General features: G+C 40.1%; 1 protein-coding gene across 1 annotated transcript in view; it reads right to left on the bottom strand.

The window, feature by feature from the left end:
• The window catches only part of PPP4R2 (protein phosphatase 4 regulatory subunit 2), a 53,214-nt gene extending 36,711 nt beyond the window's left edge, over positions 1-16,503 (bottom strand). Inside the window, exons 1-2 of the mRNA XM_019428448.2 lie at positions 16,233-16,503; positions 15,147-15,228 (exon numbers count right to left, since the gene is read on the bottom strand). Coding sequence (XP_019283993.1) covers positions 15,147-15,228; positions 16,233-16,266 — 116 coding nt within the window. The 5' untranslated portion in view covers positions 16,267-16,503. The remainder of the gene's footprint in view (positions 1-15,146; positions 15,229-16,232) is intronic.
• Between the last annotated feature and the right edge of the window lie 6,237 nt (positions 16,504-22,740).

The following is a 22,740-nucleotide window of genomic DNA, read 5'->3' as shown; positions in this document are numbered from 1 at the left end:
GAACTCACCAACTAACGATCATGGTCTGAGCCAAAATTGGACACTTAACCAACTGAGCCACCCAGGCGCCTGAAACAGCTAAGGTAATCTTGGTGGGCACCTGGTTGGGGGTGTGTCATCACAAAGACCAAGTTGGGATTAGAAGTTGGGAACTTTCAAAAAAAAAAAAAAGAAGCTGGGAACTTTCAGCACTGCCCCCTCCCTATTATCCAGAGAGGGGAAAGGGGCTAGAAGTGGAGTGAATAATCAATCAGGTCTACATTATGGAGCCTCCATAAAAACCTACAAACTATGGATTCAAAGAGCTTCCAGAATCATGAACAAGAATGCATCCACATGCTGGGAGGGTGATGCACCCCACACTCCATGGGGACAGAAGCTTCTATGTTCAGGACCCTGCTGGACTTCGCCCACTGTATCTCTTCATCTGGCTGTTCATTTGTATCCTTCAATACCCAGTGTAATAAACTGGTCATCTAGTTAAGTAAACAGTTTTTTTGAATTCTGTGAGCAGCCACTCTAGTGCATTAATGGAACCCAAGGAGCAAGCCATGAAAACCTCTGTTTAGCCTGCTACTCAGAAGCATGGGTAACAAGCTGAATGTTGATTGCCATCTGAAACGGGAGAGAGAGTCTGAACTGAATTGAATTGTAGGACACTCCGCGGTGTCACAGAATTGCTCGGTGTGGAGAAGAAAGCCCACACACATAGTGTCAGAAGTGTTTTGAGGCTGAGAGTAAAGGAGAAACAGAATTTTCTAGGCAACATTTGATTAAAGACAAAACTTTTAAGATTTCCATCTACTGAACATCAAAAAAGATAACACTTTAATAATTAGATTATAACTCTTTCTCAAGTAGTATCTACTTCTCAAATTAAAGTTTATGAAGTTTCTCAAACAGAATTCTGAAAGGTAAAGCTAGAAGCTTTGGTTAAACATCTTGATCCTACCCACCATTGTTTTTATTTTACAGGTGAAAGAACTATAAAACACATTAAAAACAATTTTTTAAAACTATTTATTTAGTTTTGAGAGAGAGACAGACAGCAGAGTATGAGCAGGGTAAGGGCAGAGAGAGAAGGAAACACAGATCCAAAACAGACCCCAGGCTCTGAGCTGTCAGCACAGGGCCCAAAGCGAGGCTCGAACTCATGAACCACCAGATCATGACCTGTGTTGAAGTCGGACGCTCAAACGACTGAGCCACCCAGGTGCCCCTAAGACACATTTTAAAGTTTGATGTATGCTATTTCCTATGAAGCAGAATCTTTCAATCTCAGCATCATTGACATTTTGGATCTGATAATACTTTGTTGTTGGGAGTTATCTTCAGCAGCAACCTTGGCCACTACTCATTCCGTGCCAGTAGCATTCCCCCACTAGTAACAACCAAAAATGTCTCCAGTCATTATCATGGTAGGCTAAGAACAACTGATGTATATTTTTAAAAAGGTAAGTGAAGACATATATTATAGAATTAAATGCAAATTCAAAGAAAAAGCCCACATCTCAAAATCTCAAACATCTGCAATTACTTTTACTTCTAATTATTGCAAAATCCTATAAGCTTAAACACCACAGGTAAGATTAAATATTTTACTTACATTTAAAAAAAGTATGTATTCATTCAAAACTAAACTTAAGGTAGTAGGAACAATCTTAAGACATGTCCATTTTTGTGAGAAATAATTTCATTCTTTCTGCTTGAGTATGACTGACATTTGAGATCTCAGAATGCCCTCAGTATTCAGTCAACCTAAGAGCAGAATATAAGTTTTTTTTCCCTTAAGCTAAGTGGTTTGTTTTGGCCAATTCACAAAGAAACAGGCGAGAACCATACTGTGAAAAAAAATTTCTTTTATAAGGACAAAATTTCAAACACAGTCATTTAAATTGAAGACACTGCTCAGACTATATATTTGAAGTCACTGTTACTGATAAATATGACTACTTGTCTAGAGAGTGTAACTAATAAGACAAACACCAGAAATAACAATTCAATCCACCAACCATAACAAAGACTATTCTTTGCTATACAGTCATGACCATCTTTTTATTTTTTTTTTTTAATTTTTTTTTTCAACATTTTTTATTTATTTTTGGGACAGAGAGAGACAGAGCATGAACGGGGGAGGGGCAGAGAGAGAGGGAGACACAGAATCGGAAACAGGCTCCAGGCTCCGAGCCATCAGCCCAGAGCCTGACGCGGGGCTCGAACTCACGGACCGCGAGATCGTGACCTGGCTGAAGTCGGACGCTTAACCGACTGCGCCACCCAGGCACCCCCATGACCATCTTTTTAAAACAACTTGCTGCTTGAGACTCTTAAACTCAAATTATTCCTAACACAATAAAATGTATAATTATTTAGGGTCACCTGGGTGGCTCAGTCGGTTAAGCATCTGACTCTTGATTTCAGCTCAGGTCATGAGCTCGTGGTTCCAGTGTGTGAGTTCTAGCCCCGTGTTGGGCGTCACACTGACAGCAGACAGCCTGCTTGGGACTCTCTCTGTTCTACCCCAACCAGCATGTGTACTTTCTCTCTCTCTCTCTCAAAATACATAAACTTTAAAAGTATCATTATTTAGAATCAACTTTATCAGGATACTTACCATTTTTATCAATAAAAATCTGAAAACCAAATCATAACTTCATAAATGAGGACAGAAACTATAAATGATAACAAATGGAAAGATGCAGACACAAAATAAAACAAGTTAAAGTTAGATACTATTTTTTATCTATCAGATTTTCATATTTAAAAGCCTAGTAATGCTCAGTGCTGTCTGCGGTAGAGAGATAATTTGCACACCCTGTTGGTATAAGCATAGGTTGAAAAAATTTTTGGGAAGGCCAACTGGCAATACCTGTCAAAATAATAATACAGACTTCAACCTATAGATCCCATTCTTGCATCTGTGCCAGCATAAATATGCTCACTTAAACACTGTTTGAATTGTCTGTAAATATAAACAACCTAAAGAATCATCAAAGAAGGGCAGGTTGAATTAATTACAGTATACCCCAAACAAAGTACTAGTATGCAACCCATAAAAACAATAAGGTAGACTTAAGTGTTTTGATAAGAAAAGACAGCCAATACAGCAAGTATTCTGCAAACTGCAGATGTTTGATATTAGGTGGTTTTTTTTAAAGAATCAACACATACATTTATATAACATAGAAAAATTCTGTTAATATAGAAGAAGTGGGTTAAAGGTACAGTTTGATTTTTTTCTTATTGTTAGTGCTTTGAATAAAAAAATTTTTAATGAGACAGGCTTATCTAAAGCAGTACTGATTTCCATAATCTGTGTACCTGACTTTTTTTTTACAGTATGGAGACAATAAGTATTTAATTCATGTGATCCATTCAACTCAATATGCAGTTATTCTCACTTTCTCCTTAACTAAAATGGGAACGGGAACAGGAACAGAACAGCATGATGATAGTCTCCATATTAAGATACTTAAAATATGAAAGACTGAAAGTTTTAAGTATTTAAAATTTACCACCTATTCACTCATCTAAATTTTGCCAGAAAATAATTTTTAAAGTGGCCACATCCTGACTGTGGCATTGATTTCTGTCATATCCTCTAACAACTAAGAAAGCAAAATCAAATACCACAGACAATATTTACAAAAAAAACCAGATACAGTGACAGGTGTCCTCATGAACCCTCTAATATAAACAGGGCAAGACAAGAGAGTTATCAATATCTATATAGGAGGAAGAGAAAGACTACTTGTCTTACAACAACAGCTCATGCCCAGGAAAACCCTGAATTCACTAACAATACTTAATTGGGGAAAAAAGAAAACTGGGCCACATTCTACCCCCATTTAAGATTACTCCTTGCAGAAATATCCTATTGTTCAAAATCCCTAGAAAAGTTGGACCTGTCTCCAGATAAAGAACCACTTTGATGGGGCGCCTGGGTGACTCAGTCAGGTAAGCATTGGACTTCAGCTCAGGTCATGACTTTGCAGTCTGTGAGTTCAATCCCCATGTTAGGCTCTGTGCTAACAGCTCAGAGCCTGGAGCCTGCTTCAGATTCTCTGTCTCCTTCTCTCTCTGCCCCTCCCTAAATTATGCTCCATGTCTCAAAAATGAATAAATGTTTAAAAAATAATTTTTTTTTTTTTTTTAAAGAACCACTTTGAGACAGAACAGCCATAATCTCAAAAGTCACCCTGCAGTCACCGTGGACAATATCCCTAAAATAAGACCAAAATAAGACAACTTCCAAAATATAAAATTTACAACATACAATTCTGAATAGAAATATTTCATCAGTTAAAAAAAAAAGCTCTCACCCTCCTTCTATGAGATACCCAATAGCGCACACTACAAATGCACTTGTAACAGCTCTTATACTTCTCAAATTTCAAATTCTTCTACAGCATATTTTTTTCCAGTTTCATCACCAGTAAATGAAAATATTACCACCTAACCTGCAAGGTTAATATTTTTGGTTGACTAAGAATAACAAATCCAAAATGCATACATTAAAAAGAAAATTAGGCTCATACTTCCAATTTAAATATACATCAATCACATTACCTATATGCTTCAAATTTACACCTCTGCAAAATTATAATTACTACAAGTTTTCAACTTTTGAAGTTACTGGAAACAGTCTAACTTACACATGTTAAGGGTATATCAAATATATACTTCTTTACCTTACTGACGCTCTTGACATAGATTTTGATTTTCTTAAGTCCCAAACTACCACACCCAACCTCACCATTCTTGCCACAATTACCAGGCAACTATCCATGGTCTCAGGGCTTAGAAGATCACACTCTAGTATGCTACAATGCAGGGAAAGCAGGACAGGTGCCTCAGATCAGGATTAGATAAGCAGCAAGAAAATGTCAGAAATAATTAGTAACAGATTCCTATCAAAAGCATAGTTTCAAATTCTAATGATTTTAAAAAGATTCTCAGATTTCTTCAGTAAAGAGGAAAGATGTGAAGACAACAATGAAGATTTAGACGCTCAACCAACTGAGCCATCCATGCACAAGGGACAAGGGGTATAAAAAAGTAAGAGTTATGAGAGAACCTAAAGTCGGTATGGTATGCCTGAGTTAAATTCCAATTCTGTCACTCACCAGATGCACAACCTTAAAACTTTCAAGTTCTCTAAGCCTCAGAATCCTCTTTTATTTTTTAATTTATATGAGGCAGAGATAGAGCAAGCTAGCCTCTCGAGAGCAGGGAGGGAGGGAGAGAGATAAAATATGTTAAGCAGGCTCTATGCTCAACTTGATCCCCGGGATAGTGACCTAAGCTGAAATATTTAGATGCTCAACCAACTGAGCCATCCAGGCACCCTTGGTACCCTCTTTTTTAAAAAATGTTTATTTATTTAGAGACAGCCAAAGACAGAGAGGACAGAAAGCAGGGGAGGGGCAGAGAGAATTTCAAGCAGGCTCCACACCCAGCCCTTGGATCTCAGGGCCTCAAAATCATGACCTGAGCTGAAATCAAGAGTTGGATGCTCAACTGAGCACCCCAGTATCATCTTTTAAAAAGCAGAGATACCTACTTCAGACAGTAGTTGTAAAGATCAAATTAAGATAGACATATGAAATATTTGACAGTGTCTGGCACAAAATAAATGTTTACTACAAGTTTGCCTTTTAAGCAGATAAAAGAACTTTAACCCAAAACAGAAGTGAAAATTCTAGTCCCTTATAAATCCCAGTTTCAGGTTCACGATTTTAAAATCAAAGATTCTATGTAGGAGTACTGAGAAGCACCACATGCAAGTAACAAAAGGAGAATAACACTTTAGAAGGATCAAAAATAGGGGCACCTGGGTAGCTCAGTCAGTTAAGCATCCAACTTCGGCTCATTGGAGCCCCACACCGGGCTCTATGCTTACAGCTCAGAGCCTGGAGCCTGCTTAGGATTCTGTCTCCCTTTCTCTCTCTCTGCTCCACCCTCCCCCACTCACATTCTTTCTCTCTCCCTCAAAAATGAGTATTAAAAAATTTTTTAAAAATTTTTTTAATGTTTATTTTTGAGGGAGAGAGAGAGAGAGAGAGACAGAGCATGAGCAGGGGAGGAGCAGAGAGAGAGGGAGACACAGAATTTGAAGCAGGCTCCAGGCTCTGAGCTGTCAGCACAGAGCCCCCACGCGGGGCCCGAACCCACAGACTGCGAGATCATGACCTGAGCTGAAGTCGGACGCTCAACCGACTGAGCCACCCAGGTGCCCCTTAAGTGTACTTTTTAAAAAAATATTTTTATTTACTGATTCTGAGATAGAGAGAGCGCAAGTGGGGAATGGGCAGAGAGACAGAGGGAGAGAGAATCCCAACCAGGCTCTGAACTCTAAGCGCAGAACCCCAGTGTGGGGCTTGAACTCACAAACCGTGAGATCATGACCTGAACCGAAATTGAACGCTTAACAGACTGAGGCACCCAGGTGCCCCTCATTGGTTATTTTTAAAGTAAAATTCTTTCACGCACATATGTATTAAATGAAATAACAGCCAACGTTCTCCTCCTCAACTGTCTATACTGTTTTAGTCACTGAATACGTGTATCGGTTGGTTTTTTGTCTGTTTTTGCTACGGATACTGAAACTTGATTTTGGTATAGAAAGAAAAGATAAAGACAGCAGAGGGAGGCAGACAGACACACTCATTCACCTCAATGACAAACTCCTATATCATTAAGGTAAAAGATCTAAAGTCCACAAAACAGAGGGAAAGCACAGTAAATTCCAGATCATAAATTCCTTAATTTCTTATTAATAAGATGTTCTGAAGCAGCATGAAGTTTTTCACAAACTTCCAGTAATAGACCATCAGCATTTTGAACTCATGCATTAATTGGCAAGCAGAGAGGATCTCTGGATATAGATAAAAACCACACATGTATACAGGGTACACTATGAATGGCATTCTGTGAACGAACCTCTTTGTGGCTCTAATAAATTAAGTGGTAACAATGACTGATGTTTCTCATCTAAGTATACAAAACCAATTCTCCATTTTTTTTTTTTTTGGTCTGGAAACCATTCACCTCTGCAACATACTCCCAACAGTTAACATCTTTCACCATTAGCAGGTATTTTTAACTTCAACGACTATCACTGTGCCCTATTTCCACCCTTAATCATTATTGCTGCAATACCACCCCCAGATAACTACATAACTACTGCCTCAACAGGCTCCTATAAGCTTTTCAAGCTGGGAGGAACCTTGGAGGTCATCTATTACAAGCCCCTCAGTCTGTATCAGAGCAAATTGTGTCCCTTAATAACTTAGATGATTTAAATAATGGTAAGTAAAATAGTTACAGCAGCTTCCATTTAAAGGATGGCGGTGGCAGGGGGCTGTCATTGTGTGCCAGTCATTGTATCAAAAACTTTAGATGTATAAAGCCACTGAATCCCCACAACACACCTTGAGATAGATTTTATTACTCATATTTTACAGATGAGGAAATTAGGGCACAGAGAAGTCAGCCTGAGCCACAGACTAACGGGTAGAGGCAGGAATTCAAACCCAGGTGTTGGGTGTTCTCCTGACTCAAACCAGAGCTCCTTCCACGGGATAAAGTACCTCAGGCTTGTTTCTTAAGCCCAAATCATTGAATTTATGCCCAACATACAGACAATTCTAATTTTTACTCCCAAATGTTAGTATTTATAGCTACATACTTTCATTTATTTGAGTCCTCACAAGAGCTGAGACAACTATAGAGTATAAGCTCCATTCTTCAAATGAGGAACAAGCTCACAAATAATGTGCCCAAATTCACACAGAGAAATCGCCAAGCTGAATTCAGAACTCAAGCCATGTTTCTTCCAAGAATGATATTACCACATGCTAACTCTCATGAAATTATGGGACTGGCCAACTACTAATAAAAATCTTAACATGGAAAATATGAGCTCACTTGCACACCAAAGAGATTGAAGATTTGAAGTTAACTTTACTCAAAAAACAAAGGTGACAGGTCTATCTTCCAATGCACCAATCAATAAATTTTGTGCAGTGTAGAAGACACATCCAGATTACAGCATGATGTGATGAAAGAAATGAAAATGACTATAATTTTATTCATGTTCATACCTTAATCACTGCAGTTATTGTAATATTTGAAACAAAAAGAGCATTCACTTAACTAATATTTATTGAAAATCTACTGTGCCTCCTGTGTACCACTGTGACGGTGGTACATGAGGACTTTAGGTGGCACATGGAAAACTCATATTAGGTATGTATTTTAGTACTTACAGATTTTAAAGAAACTTTAAAAGACAGAACTAATGCAACAAACCAGTGGTTTCAGATCTTGTTTCTTACAAGGGGAATAAAATTAACATAGTGATATATTTATGGGGAAGGGCAAAATGAGTGCTTAACTTCTGTAATATTTTTCTATTTTCAAAAAAATCTGAAAAGAGGCGCCTGGCTGGCTCATTTGGAAGAACATGCAACTCTTGATCTTGGGGTCATGATTACTTAATAAAACTTAAATCTGAAAAAAAGCAAGCCAACATAGAGAAGAGTGTTAATTATACAGAAGTTAGAAAGATGTGGCAAAAATCAAGAAGGCAGTATAGGAGAATGACATTTTAGAAACTATGCTGACAAAACAAAATCTCCTCCTTTAAGAAACTCACAGAAGAAAGATCTAACAGCCTCATTCATAAGGAGATTTTCAATAATGCAGATTTTATTTTCAATGTAAGATTTTATAATTCAATTGTTTTCAATAATTAGTTGTTGATAACTACTTTTAAGCAACTTAACTTTTATTTTCCTAATCATATGTCAAAATCGCTCAACACAGAGAACTTGAAATTTCAGGGAGGGGGTAGGGGGACAAAGCAGACTCAACATAAGCAGTGTCAACACAGGAATGACGACTATTTATTGAGCATTTAGTCACACAGTGTGCTAAGTTTTCCCTGTATTAACTACTTATACTAGGAGATGCTACTATTATTCCCATTTTATACTTGACAATACTAGTAACAGTTTTCAGAGGAAGTGTAATTATGAGAGGGTAACAGTGCTGCTACAGTTTTCCATGTCTCCAAAACTCTATCAGACTTAACTAGACACAAAGCGAAAAGCCAATTAACAAAAATAAAGTTACAAAAATGAACTTATAATAAAACTAGCTGGAAAACAAAAAAAACCTAGCTGACCAAGTAGTCAATTTCTCAAACCCCAAAGAGTAAAACAGGTGAGAAAAATGACAGTCACATGATCGTATCAGGTTCCGAGGAAGAGAAAGCAGAAACAAGTCATGGTGTACCTGAAGGGCCTAGGAACAGAACCACAAAACAGCCAACAAGCATTCACTAGAAATCATGATACGCCAATCTGAGAACAGCAGCTGAAACTGAAAAGGGTTTTGCCCACTCCACCGCAGAGAAAACAGAAGGGACCCACAATGAGAGCTGAAGGACAGCAGCAGTCTTGCTCCCATGTGCTCTTAAAAATGACCAACCAGAGCTCCCATTCAGAGATGACCCCAGTATAAGAAGACGACAATAAAGATGAAGGAAAGACAGGATCCAAATAAAGCAGAAATTGGAAAAGGGAAGCTGGAAATTTCAGAAAGCAAGCTCCATGTTCTTAAACACTACAAACAACAAGAGAGCTCCAAGTTAGGAATGCTACTGAGCCCTATCTCGTTCTCAAGGGTCAGGAAAACTTATTTCACGTAAAAGAGTACAAGAGAAAAATATTAAGGTTAAATCCTGTACAAGGTGATTATAAGGGAAAAAAAAGAGAGTAAGGAGAACAAACGTCCCTACAGACAATGAGAGGAATCCACAAAGACTCATACAAAAACAAACAAATTCTGTATAATATTTATAAATGAGCTAAAGACACTTACAAAATGATATAAGTCAGAATTAGAGAAACTCAGAAAATGAAGCAATAGAATTCGGAAACCAATTAGGTAGAAACTTAAAAATTACTTCAGGAAATAAACTAGAAAGTACATGAGAACAAAAGAACCTAAGAGGTAGTAACGCAGTAAGAGTTCTTCAAAGGAAGGTATTTTTAAAAATCGAAATAGAATTAAATTAGAAATTTCAGGAGCACTTGGGTGGCTCATTCAGTTAAGCATCCGACTCTTGATTTCAGCTCAGGTCATGATCTCACGTTTGTGGGATCAAGCCTCACATCAGGCTTCATGCTGAACCTGCAGCCTGCTTGTCAGTCTGTCTGTCTGTCTGTGTCTGTCTGTCTGTCTGTCTCTCTCTCTCTCTCTCTCCCCCTCCTCCTCCCTGTTATCTGCTCCTCCCTTGACCCTCCCTTACACACTCTGGCTCTCTCAAAATAATAATAAAAATAAAGTTCATTCTTTAAAACAAAAAAAATTAGAAATTTCACTTTGAAAAACACTATCAAGAGAATGAAAAGCCACACTGTTATAGCAAGTATTTGCATATCATATCAGATAAAGGTCTTTTATCTGTAACATATAAAGAACTCTCAAAAACCAGTAAGAAAACAACTCAATTTTTAAATGGGCAAGATTTGAAGAACCAATTTACCAAAGATGATATACATACAGCAAACACATGAAAAGATATGCAACATCATTAGTCATTAGGGAAGTACAAATTAAAACCACTATGCAATATGTGCCTATTAGAATGACTAACACAAAAAAGAATGGCCATACTAAATGTTGGAAAGGACGTGGAGAACTGGAACTCAACTCCCAAAGTACTGCTGGGAATACAAACTGGTGCAATCACTCTGGAAAACAGTTTGGCAATTTCTCAAGAAGTTAAACATACATCCACCACATGATCCAGCCATTCCACACCTAGGTTTTTATCCAAAAGAACACATATGTCCACATACAGATTTGTACACAAATGTTCATAGCAGCTTTTGTAACAGAAAAAACTGAAAATAATCCAAATGTCCATCACAAATGATTGTATTAAAAAAAACTGTAGGGCATCAATATAATGAATACTACTCAAAAAGGAATGAGCTGCTAATATCCGAACCTGGATCTCGGTTGAGTAAAAGAAGGCAAAGGATACAAACTGTATGATTCCATTTAGATACAATTTAGAACAAGCAAACTAATCTAAAGTGATGGAAAGTAAATCATTACTTGCCTGAGGGCAGGGGAGGCATACACAGGGAAGAAAGATTACAATGGGGCATGAGGCAACTTCTAGGAGTAATGAATGGATATGTTCACAATGTTGAGTGTGGTCACTGTTTGAATGTGGGTATCAAAATTTAGCAAACTACATATTTTCAACAAATGAAGTTTACTGCATATAAATTATACCTTAATAAAACTGTTTTTTTTAAAAACAGGAATAAGGAAAAAGAATTCAACAAAATGACAAAATACTGAAGACATGCAAGATGATTTGACAAATAAGAATACAAGGGGGGGGCGGGGAGGACAACAAAAACCAAAGGACATAATTTGATTTCCTGAAATTAAAAAAAAAAAAAAGATATGAAAAATCTGAAAATACAGATTGAAGGAGCACACCACATACCTGAGTTTACGGACCCAAAAATGCCCAATACTAAAACAAAGTCCAAAAAAATTACTGCACCTAACAGAAAAAAAAATTCTTTGGGAATCTAGGCAAAAAGTGTAGATGACTTACAAGGTAAAGAAAATTAGATTATCATCAGATTTTTGATAGTAATTTTGAGTTGCAGGAAAATGGAATTAACACATTTACGCTACCAATGATTTTATTTCCAACCCAACTGACCTTCAAGAACAAAGGGCACAAACTCTTAAAAATATACAAGAATTCAGGAATGCTCCCATGAGCTCTGCCTAAAGAATCTAGTACAGAACGAACCCCAGACAACCAAACTGACTAAAGATATTGACCTAAGGACTAGGGTGAGCATCTGAAATAGAGCCACTATAAAAGATTAAGTGATGGTTAAGAGAGACTTCTGTAATTGTTACATGTTCAGATAATGTAGATACAACTAATTTCTTAAATGGGGGCTACAAACTGGAAGAGATATGAAATATTTTTAATGTCCTCAATAATTACATTGGTGATATTATTATTAGACTTTTCCCCTGTGTCCTTGGAACCAAAACTGTGGAAGAAATAAAACACTGTAGTCCTGATTTTGAATTGGAACCATCAAGTATTTCATTAGCTTCTATCCACTGAAGAGGCTTGAAACAATGACCAACTCAGTAATAATAAGCAGCTCTCCTCTCCAGTTTGTACTCTTTAAAGACCATTTCCCACTAAAAGAAGGCATGGCTTCTTGAGAAATGGCTGATTCCAGGTCTGGGCAGGAATGAGCTCAGATCATACCAGGGAGTTATGGATACTATTAAGTCAAAGGACTCTGGAATCAAATTAAAGAAGCTCCCATAGGATGAACATGGGACAATATGCCCACCAAAAAGAGTAACTGCAACTAAGTTTATCAAGTAAGTTTAAATCTACAACTGAAACCCATCAAATGTTTAAATTCATGATTGAAACCCACCACATATGTTTGTTTATTCAACACATAATATATACTTGGCATTAAGTTACAAACTGTTACCTTCAGAAAAGTTTTGTTCAAGGTAATGTCCCATTTTCAACATAAATACAATTTTTTCAAGTAGCCAAAACCAACAAATTTGGTGATTGTTTTAGATAATCTCTGTATTCATAACAGTTTAGTACACCATGTCTTGGCATCTTTCCTAACTTCCTATATTAGATGTTTATAGGTAATTTTTAATAGACCAGAAAGCAAAATTGTTCCAGGGCTCTCTAATTTTCCTACATCCTCCTGCTCAGTAAAAACCTATACTTCGAATTCTAAATTGTTTAGAAATCAAATTGTTTAGAAAACAAATCAATTGTTTTCTTTTTGTATGAAAAATAAACAGCCTAAGTTGTCACTAATTTTCATCCATAAACAAAGTTCAAATATTTTTTTTGTTAATAATTTGTTACTATAACGTATCAATGAAGATAAAAACAGAACTATGGAATTTTTATCTTAAGCAACCTATCTATCCTAAAACACTAAAGAGACCTGATCTGCTGTTCTTTACGTTTTCTTGTTAAAATCTTAGAAGTTACATAAAGCTCAATTTAACAATAAATGAATGACAGAAACTTTGCAACAATTTCAGAATCAAAAGTTAAAAGGCACCTGAGTGGCTCAGTGGGTTAAGTGTCATCGGACTTCAGCTCAGGTCACGATCTTGCCGTTGCCGATCCTGTTAGAACCCAGTATCCGGCTCTGTGCTGACAGCTCAGAGCCTGGAGCCTGCTTCAGATTCCGTGTCTCTCTCTCTCTCTGCCCTTCCCCCACTCACACTGTCTGTCCCTCTCTCAAAAATAAACATTAAAAAAAAAAAAAATTAAGGCATGCTCATGATAAGCAACAAAGGCTAAAACTTTGTAAACACCAGCTGCTTTAGTAACTCTAAAAATATTTTCCAAATGCTATAAAAAATCTAACACCACCATTTTAATACAAAATACTATTAGTAAATGTAAAAAGGTTGGAGGGGGGAGAGGGAGTAAGGTGGTGGACTTTAAGACCTCTATCAAGACAAAATAGTTATCCACAAAAGTCAGGTTAAATTTTCCTACCCACCTGGTGATCCAAACAGGATATTAAAAAACATTTCTTTCAGAAGTTTTCAACTATTTACACATTTACAGCCAATGAAAGTTATCAAAAGAGAAGACAGTTTGTACAGACCTGATAAGGAGAAGAGGTTTTAAGTATTTATCTCCCAATAGTTTGATACAATCTTGTGTATCAAAACTCTGAAAGTAAAAAGCTTTTCCTCCTGATATTGTACAGAGATAAGTTTGGACCAACTAACAATTCAAAAGACAGTGGCAATCAGAGTATTTACCATTTAGGGATTAATTTCTTTTTGAGACCTGGCATCTAGTCATTTTTAAGCTTATCTACATAAATACCAGTGAGTTATGTTCCATCAATTTTTAAAAGATGCTCTAAGAGTAATTCAGAGGCAAAAATGATTTTTCCCCTAAAGGATTCCATTTTTTAAGTGGAATAAATAAAAATGTAAGATTGAATACATCAGATTCTTAAGCTGATGATAATTTTAATAAAGCACTACAGAGATTCAGTTTGTCTACATGACCACTCAATCAGAGTATCTTTTTCCTTTCTAAATTAGGCTAGTTATTAGAAGGCTACACACACTAGAGCCACAAGCCAATCTTGTGAGAAATGAACACTGGCTAATAAAGCCAAAGAAAGCAGTTATCACTTGCTAAACCTTACACTCTTATAGTAGGCCTCAAAAGAAACTGTACAAAAAGGACATAAGGGAGCCAAAAGAACGCTCACTTATTAACACTGCACCCAAAGAAATCTCTCTCCTTCCTGCTCCCCACCCCTTACCCAAAGAGAAGAGTACAAGGAAGTCACAAATCTGCACTACTTTCTACAAATTAACTTGGTGATGGTGAAAACAACTCCTGCAACATAAACTACACACACAATGAGATGGAAGGATCCTTTTGAAAATAAACTTCATAGTTTAAGTTTCAGATTCACAACATTTGGAAACAAGCCTAATAAAATGCTGAGCATATGTAACAAGTTAGCTATCCTAGAAAGTTTACAGGACAGTCAAAACTGTAGCATCTGGAAATTGTCAGATAATCACCAGAAGTCCTCAAGAGAATAAATAGAAATGACACTTCAAACAGTCAAATATATAAATATGACAACAAAAGGTTGGATACAGGACAATATTGGAAAATACCACCACCAACAAAAAAATTTGAGACAGAATCAAAGCCACAAAATTTTGGAAATAAGTCTGTTTGTTATAGCCAAAAGGGTCATAACAGACGGGATAGGCATTCTTTTCTCTAGCTCTTCAGACTAATAAATTCTAAATGTACAAAAGCATAGATAGAAAGAAAATTTTAACATATTTTTAAAACTCATTACAGAGTATACATAAAGCAACTAAAGTATATGCATTTAGCAAATGCTTTAATAAACTGCAGCTTGTACAGTTTGGACACACGTATTATTCACTTCTTCTGAAATACAGTTTTTTCCCTTTCCTAAGCAATTCTGAATGATACACAGGACCATAACAACTAATACGTGTTTTCAACTCACATTGTTTCTCCAGTCTTGGCTACATGACAAAGAAACTGATCCAGGACAGGACAAACTTCCTTTTTTCCCCTCTTCTCAAAATCTAGATAAGGGAAAAAAGAAAAGTTATCAGTGTTTCTCAAAGGCCATCAACCATTTCCAAAGCACTACAAAAACAAACTTTCCTCCCAGTCCTTCCTCAAATATTAAGAATTAAAAAAAAAAAAAAAAAAAAATCAGCCTCTCAACCAACTAGCTACCTCTGACTCCCAAAGTTCTAGTTCCAACATTTGTCTCCTCACACGTAACAAGAATCCCCCTAAAGGGGGCACTCAACCTCTCCACAAAGCCTTAATGTGGTGTTTCTCAAAGTGTGGTCCGGAGGAACACCAACATCACATTTATCTGGGAAACCAGTTAAAATACAAATCCCAGGCCCCAACTTCCACAAGCTGTTTATCTACGTTAAGTTCATAAACCTGCGTCTTAAGAAACTGCAGCTACCTAACGTAGCCGTTCCCAAATGATTTTGGATGTCAATTCATAATTCCGAAAATGCTGAAATCACACGGTATTCGAAGTTTGAGAACCACGGTTCTCAAGCCTGTTGCGTGGAAGTAGACCACCTTAGAATCAGGGCGCGTGGAGGAATGACTTCAGAAGCTCTGAAAAAGACTTCCTGAGACTCTTTAAAGTTGCTCTACCGCCCTCTCCCCGCCACCCCCCCCCCCCCCAAACCTTCTACTTTTTCTCTTAGCCCGACGCCTGGCGAACGGGGGCCTGACAGAGAACGGAGCCTGCCTGGAACGGGGCTGCGGGCCCACGACCTCACCCCAGAGGGGTCGGCGAGAGGCTGGGGCCCCTACCAGAGCTTCCCCGGCTCCCCTCCCCCAGCCCAGACGCCGGCGGCCGACACAAAGCCCAGAGCGGGGTGGGAGGGAGCTGCCCACAGGGCTCCCCGCCCCTGGGGAAGTGGGAGGGGGATGGGAGCCGGGGAAGCGCAACCCCCCCTCCCCAGGCCCGGCCCCTCGGAGCCCCCAGCCCAGAAAAACAGGAGAAGGAGCTGTGGAGGGTAAAGAGGAAGGGAGAGGGGGCAGCTACCCCCACCTTTCAGCGCCTCCTGCAGCCTCTCGACGTCCATGGCTTCCCGGAGTCCCTCGCAGCCTCCGCCTCCCTCCGCGGGTCTCCCGGGGACCGGAACGCCTCCCCCCACCCCCCCGACGCCCTCCCCCTCCCTCGCACACACTCCGGCACGCAGGCGACCGGGGGGGGCACCGAAGGGAGCCGGGGGAAGCGAGCGAGAGAGCGAGACAGAGAGAGCGAACACCTCCCCGAGCCGCTACCACCAGCCCTCCAACATGGCGCCCGGCACGTCACCGCGCGCACGCTCCCTGCCGCCGTCCTCGCGCCCGCCGCGCGCCCCGAGCCGAGCCCGAGAGCGCGTGCGCGGCGGAGGCGGGCCGCCAGGGCTGTCCCATAGACCCGGCAGGCGCCCGCCGCCCCGCCTCTCCCCTGGTGATGGCCCGCCGCGCCCCTGTTCCAGCTAGAGTGGTCGCGGCGGGGTGCTCCTGGCCAGTTCCCAGGATTTGAGTCCTTATCTTTTGCTAGCTGTGTGATATTGAGCAATTTACAGAGCCTCTCTGAGCCTTACTTTCCCCGCCCGCGTGAGGATGGCACTAGTACCGACCACCTTGTACAGGTGCTGGGAGAATTGAGTGTATACACACAGCGGTCAGAGTACGCATAAAAAACAAAAAACCCAACACACTCTGTGTTATTAATAATCATAACAAAAATACCTCCCTGCCTGAACCCAAGGCTCGTCCTTGACCCACCTTAAAAAGAAGCAATGCACACAAAAAAGAGATGAAAATTTCGGGATTGTAGCCACCTGGTTTCAAAGTCCAACTCGACTACTTCCTGTGTGGCTTTGGGCTAGTGATTTAAACTCTCAGAGCTTCACCTATAAAATGGGGGTTTGTAAACTCCCCCCCACCCCAAGACTTGAGTGAAATGGTGAATATCAAACATGTAGCACGGTGCCGAGAACTTGTAAGCACTCACTTAACGTGACTTCTATTTTTATTATCATCATGATTGGGATTGTCTTACATAAGCACCCAGGAAGTTAGAGAGGGCGGGATCTCAGAAGGCCTCTCCAACCCTGACATTTTACAAATGGGAAAGTTGAGGTGTAGAAAGCTAGTCTGGCAAAACAGCATCAGAACCCAAAACATCTGGCTCCCAGCCAGTGTGTTCATTTCTACTATCTTCTCTTGTCTGTAAGCTTTTCAAGGAAAGCTCACAAAAAGGTGTTCTCATTTCCAAGGACTTGCTAAGATAACTAACCAGTATCTCTCAATCACAACCTAACATGGGCCAAGTGCCCTCTCAACTGTGGCCTGGAAAGCAGGGTCTCCTGGTGTAAACCTGATTGCTTTGTCCATGAATGTGGGGCAACAGGGCCAGGCAATGAAGAATTCCGAGAGGTGAGGGGAGTAGTGATCAGAGACCACAAGAAATGACTACAACAAGGGGCCTGATTGACCCTAACCAAACTCACACAAGAGCCTGAGCCAATGAGTAATCTGAGAGAAAGTTCATGCTGACTGTGCATGTTGTTTAGAAACACCATCCCATCCTATGTGAGAGTACAGTCTTCCAGCGTGTGCAAGAAACCACACCTTGCTCTCTCCCTCAGGCGGGGCTGGATAGGTGCTAATCAATTCTTGCTATCAAAGTCCACTTTTTAGCCTAGTGTCTGTCTTTCTCTCTCTCTCTCTCTCTCTCTCTCTCTCTCTCTCTTTCTGTCTTTCTCTGTCTCTCATATATTATATGTATATATACTGTGATGGTTAATTTTGCATGTCAACTTCTCTGGGTTACAGAGTGCCCAGATACTCAGTCAAACATGATTCAAGGTGTTTTTGGATGAGAGTCACGTTTAAATCAGTAGACTAAAGCAAACTGCCCTCCCTAATTTGAGGGGGTCTTATCCAATCCTTTGAAAGCCTGAATAAACCAATTAAAGCTAATACCTCCCTCCTGCCCACCTCACCAAGTATGAGAAAATTCTTCCTGCCCAATGACTCTGTAACTGGGTTGTTGGCTTTGTTCCTGCCTTTAGATTCAAGCTGAAACACTGACTTTTCCTGGGTCTCAGGTCTATTGGCCTTTGGACTAGAACTACACCATTGGCTCTCACGGACCTTCCGACTCAAACTGGAATTAAACTACTGGCTCTCCTGAGTCTCCAGCCTGCAGACTGACCCTGCTGATCTTGCGGCTTTCCAGCCTCCATAATAACAAATTATTGTAAACCAATTCCTTATAATAAACACACACACACACACACACACACACACACACACACACACACCCTTTTGGTTCTGTTTCTCCACAGAACCCTTCTTAATATCTATACACATAAAATATTCAATAATTGAATATGATAAAATTGAATGGTGTACTGGTTAAAAGAAAAGGGTCTAACAATCAAATAGATCTGGGTTCAATTCCTGGCTTATCACGTCCTAGCTGTGTGAACTCTGGTAAATGATTAATATCAAAATGCCCCAACTTCCTCATCTCCAAATTGGAGACAGTAGTAGTACCTCACTCATAGGTTTGCTGTGAGAATCCAGCAAATGATCTGATTCAATCAACGTTAGCTATTGTTACTTAGATTAAGAATTACAACATTTGCAATTTTGTTTCCTTTTGTTAAGAAAAAAAAGTCAGACTCATAAAAAAGTTGCAAGTATAACACAAAGGCCGTGTTTTAAAAAGCCCTTGAGTGGGGCGCCTGGGTGGCGCAGTCGGTTAAGCGTCCGACTTCAGCCAGGTCACGATCTCACGGTCCGTGAGTTCGAGCCCCGTGTCGGGCTCTGGGCTGATGGCTCGGAGCCTGGAGCCTGTTTCCGATTCTGTGTCTCCCTCTCTCTCTGTCCCTCCCCCGTTCATGCTCTGTCTCTCTCTGTCCCAAAAATAAAATAAATGTTGAAAAAAAAAAAAAAAAAAGCCCTTGAGTGTAAGTGGCCAAACACATTCCCCCAAGCCTCCTGAAATGACATTCCCCTTAGTATGCAAGTCCTACAAGGCCATCTGCTCATAACCACAATACTATCAAGATCGGGAAGTTAGCAGTCATAGATTATCTCAGTCCGATCCTCATAACCTATTTAAGTTACACCAGTTGACTCAGTGTGTCCATTTCTAAGAGAAATATCTAGTCCTGGAGCACCTGTTGCATTCAGTTGTGAGGTCTCTTTTGTCTCCTTCAGACTGAGGAGACTTCCATTGCCTTGACCCTGTTGAAGATTACAATTGTAGACTGTCTCTCATTTTGGGTTTGTGTGACATTTCTTCATGATTAGATTCAGGTGATGCATCTCTGTCAGGAATGTCGTAGAAGGGATACTGGGGTCTTCTCATTCCATCCTAGTGGGTGACCCACAATTTCAATTTGTCTCATTACTGATGATGTAACATTCACTTGGATCATGTGATTAAGGTAGTATTTGCCAGATTTCTCCTCTTTAAGATTGCCCTTTCCCCGTTGGAATTGGGTGAGTTTACTGTAGCTGCTATAATAAGTTACCACAAACTGGGTAGCTTATACCAGCAGAAATGTATTTTCTCACATTTCCGGAGGCCAGGAATGTGAGACCAAGGTGTCAGTAGGGCTACACCCCCTGGAGGCTCTAGGGGTGAATCCATTCTTTACCTCTTCCTCTGCTGACTGTTGGCATTCCCTGACACGTAGCTGCCTGCATCAGTCTAATTTTTGCCTCCGTGGTCACTTGCCTCTTCATCTGTCTGTCAAATCTCCCTTGACCTTACTCTTAAAAGGACATTGGTTTTTGGAGTTAAGGCCCACCTAGATAAGCCAGGGTGGTCTCCTCAGCTCAAGATACTTAAATTACATCTGCAAAGACCCTTTTTCCCAGTAAGGTAACAATCACAGGTTCCAGGGATTAGGACATGGACATATTATTTAGGGGGCTACTGTTCAGCTAACTATAGTAATTAAGCGTGCTTTGTGGCAATGGACTTTGAAGCTTTGTAAATATCCCATTTCTCATTAAGCTTTCACTCTTCAGTTTTCATATCCATTGATCATTCTGGGTTGAATTAAGTATTACTATGAGAGTTGCCAAATGGTGGGTTTCTAATCCCATCATTCACTTTACATTTATTAGTTGGCAATATAACATAAGGGAAGCATCATCTCCTCACATTTGTTTTTTTAACTTATAGTAGTTTGGACTCATGGATTCCTATTTAATGGGTCGTAATTCATTACTATAACTATTTATTTTGATACCTAAATTGTTCTAGACTTGGCCGGTAGGACCTTCATCCAGCTGGCTTCTGTGTTCTTCTAACATGTTCCCATCATTCTTGGAGGACATCTTCATTTTCTGGTACAACACTATTCCGGGCTCATCGTGAGTCCCTTCCCTTCCTCAGACCTGGAATTGGTCATTTCTCTAAGAAATCCTGATTCCTTTTAGTGCTATTTAGGAATCTAAACAAGACTGCTAGCATATTTGTTGCCATTGATAAGTTATTGCTCCTGGACCCTATTAGCAGACAGAGCTAGAGAATATACACATATATTCACATACACACACATCCACATTTATTTCTGTATCTATCTATATCAGCATATATTTGGAACCAAGAGTTCACAGCTTCCAATTCCAACCCAACACTGGGGACTCATTCTAGTTTTCTCCCTTTCCATATGTACAAGTCTCCAACAGTAAAAACCTGCTGCCACTGTCCTCAAAATATTTTTTTATTGGAAAAGTCCTCCTGGTATGTGACCAACCTGTTACCATTGCCAATCCCTTTAAGAGTGGCCCATCTTACCTCTCTTGGGCCCTGACACCATGCCCCAGGCTACCTCCCCCCATGCCCTTGTAGATTCCTTCTTTCCTTGGACACATTTAACTGGCTTGAGACTGAATTTTCGTGGAAGGGGTGGTAAAAAATATTAGTATTTATAATAAAAATAATAACAGTAAATTTTAATTCCTCGAATAGCAGGTAAATAGTGTTTCATCAAACAATTCAAAAAATACAGGGCAAGTAAAAGTCTCGTAGGACCCTCTGCCCCCCCCCAATACCTACCACAACTATAGGAAGCATGATGAGTTTGCTGTAAGTCTTTCCAGATATGTATTAGGTGCTTACATGTGTCTCATCTGTATTATGACACCAGCCTCCACCAGCCCTCCTGCCTTCTGGCCTTGCTTTCAACACAACAGCCAGGATCGTTTTAATAAGATCAGATCATGTCCCACCACTCTGCAAGTAGCCCTTCAGTTACTCCTCATTTCCCTTAGAGTAAAAACCACAGTTCCTCCAGCGGGCCACTCTGCCACTCCTGACCCCTCCGACCTCATCTCCTACCACTGCTTTCAAGCCCTTCTTCAAGCTGCTCCAACCTCGCTGGTCTCCACGAGGCACCCTCAGCCTGTGGGAACACTCCCCACTTAGGATGATGACCTTGCCCTTGCTTGGATCTGGCTGTTTTGTGGCTTGTCACCAGGTATGTCTCATTTGCAATTGCCTTATTGCATGTGGATTTTATAGTGTTACCACGTGCAAGGGGGTGGAGTAAGTAGGGCCTGAATATTTCCTGAGTGTGTGCTTTATACTAGGCACTGATCTGTGGAGACAGTGGTGAACAAGGCAGACAGGATCCTTGTTGTCACGGATCTTACATTCTAGTAGGACAGAGAAATGTAAAGGAAATAGACAATTACATAAAAGCCCAGGTATTGTAGACTGTAGTAAGCACTGTGAAGGAAATAAACAGGATAATATGATATGAGGGCCATGTGGGCAAGCCAGTCTGGATGAATGATCGAGGAAGTTGTCTCTGGAGAGGTGACATTGGGGTTGAGACCTAAGCCATGTTGGGGAAGAGCTGGGGAAACAAGGGACAAAGGCTTTGAGAAAGGAAAGGACATGGTGTGCTCTAGGAACCTGGAAGACGGCTGGAGCACCATGGGTGACTGGAGAACAGAGCTAGGGCAGCGAGGGGTAAGCCAGACACTGTGGGTCCTCCTAAGACATCCTCAGCAGTTTGGTTGTCATCTTAAGGTGATAGATAGTGGATGGGGCACCTGGGTGGCTCAGGTGGTTCAGCGTCCGACTCATGATTTCAGCTCAGGTCATGATCTCACAGTTGGTGGCTTAGGGGCCTGTGTGGGACTCTGTGCTGACAACATGGAGCCTGCTTGGGATTCTCTCTCTCTATTTCTCCCTCTCTGCCCCTCCTCCACTTAAGCTCACTTCCTCTCTCTCTCTCTCTCTCTCTCTCTGAAAATAAACTTAAAAAAAAAAAGGTGATAGCGGAAAGTTTCAAGCAAGGAATGGCATGATTCAATTTATGTTTGTCAAAATCACCGTGGTGTCTTGTCCAGTCTTCTCTTCCAGGAGCTCAGAGCGGCACATTCTTTTAGTGATGTCCTAGTTCCTGTCATTTCCTCTGGCATCCTAAATTCTCCAACGGATGACATTCCACCTAGACCTGTTATTCTCAAAATTTAGAGTACATTAGAATCACTAGGAGAGCTTGATAAAAATGGGTATTCTGGGT

The sequence above is a fragment of the Panthera pardus genome, unplaced genomic scaffold (assembly GCF_024362965.1).
Source record: "Panthera pardus isolate Hobbes unplaced genomic scaffold, ASM2436296v1 HiC_scaffold_8, whole genome shotgun sequence".
In the NCBI taxonomy this organism is placed as follows: Eukaryota; Metazoa; Chordata; class Mammalia; order Carnivora; family Felidae; genus Panthera; species Panthera pardus.
This window is presented reverse-complemented; position numbering and strand designations above follow the sequence as displayed.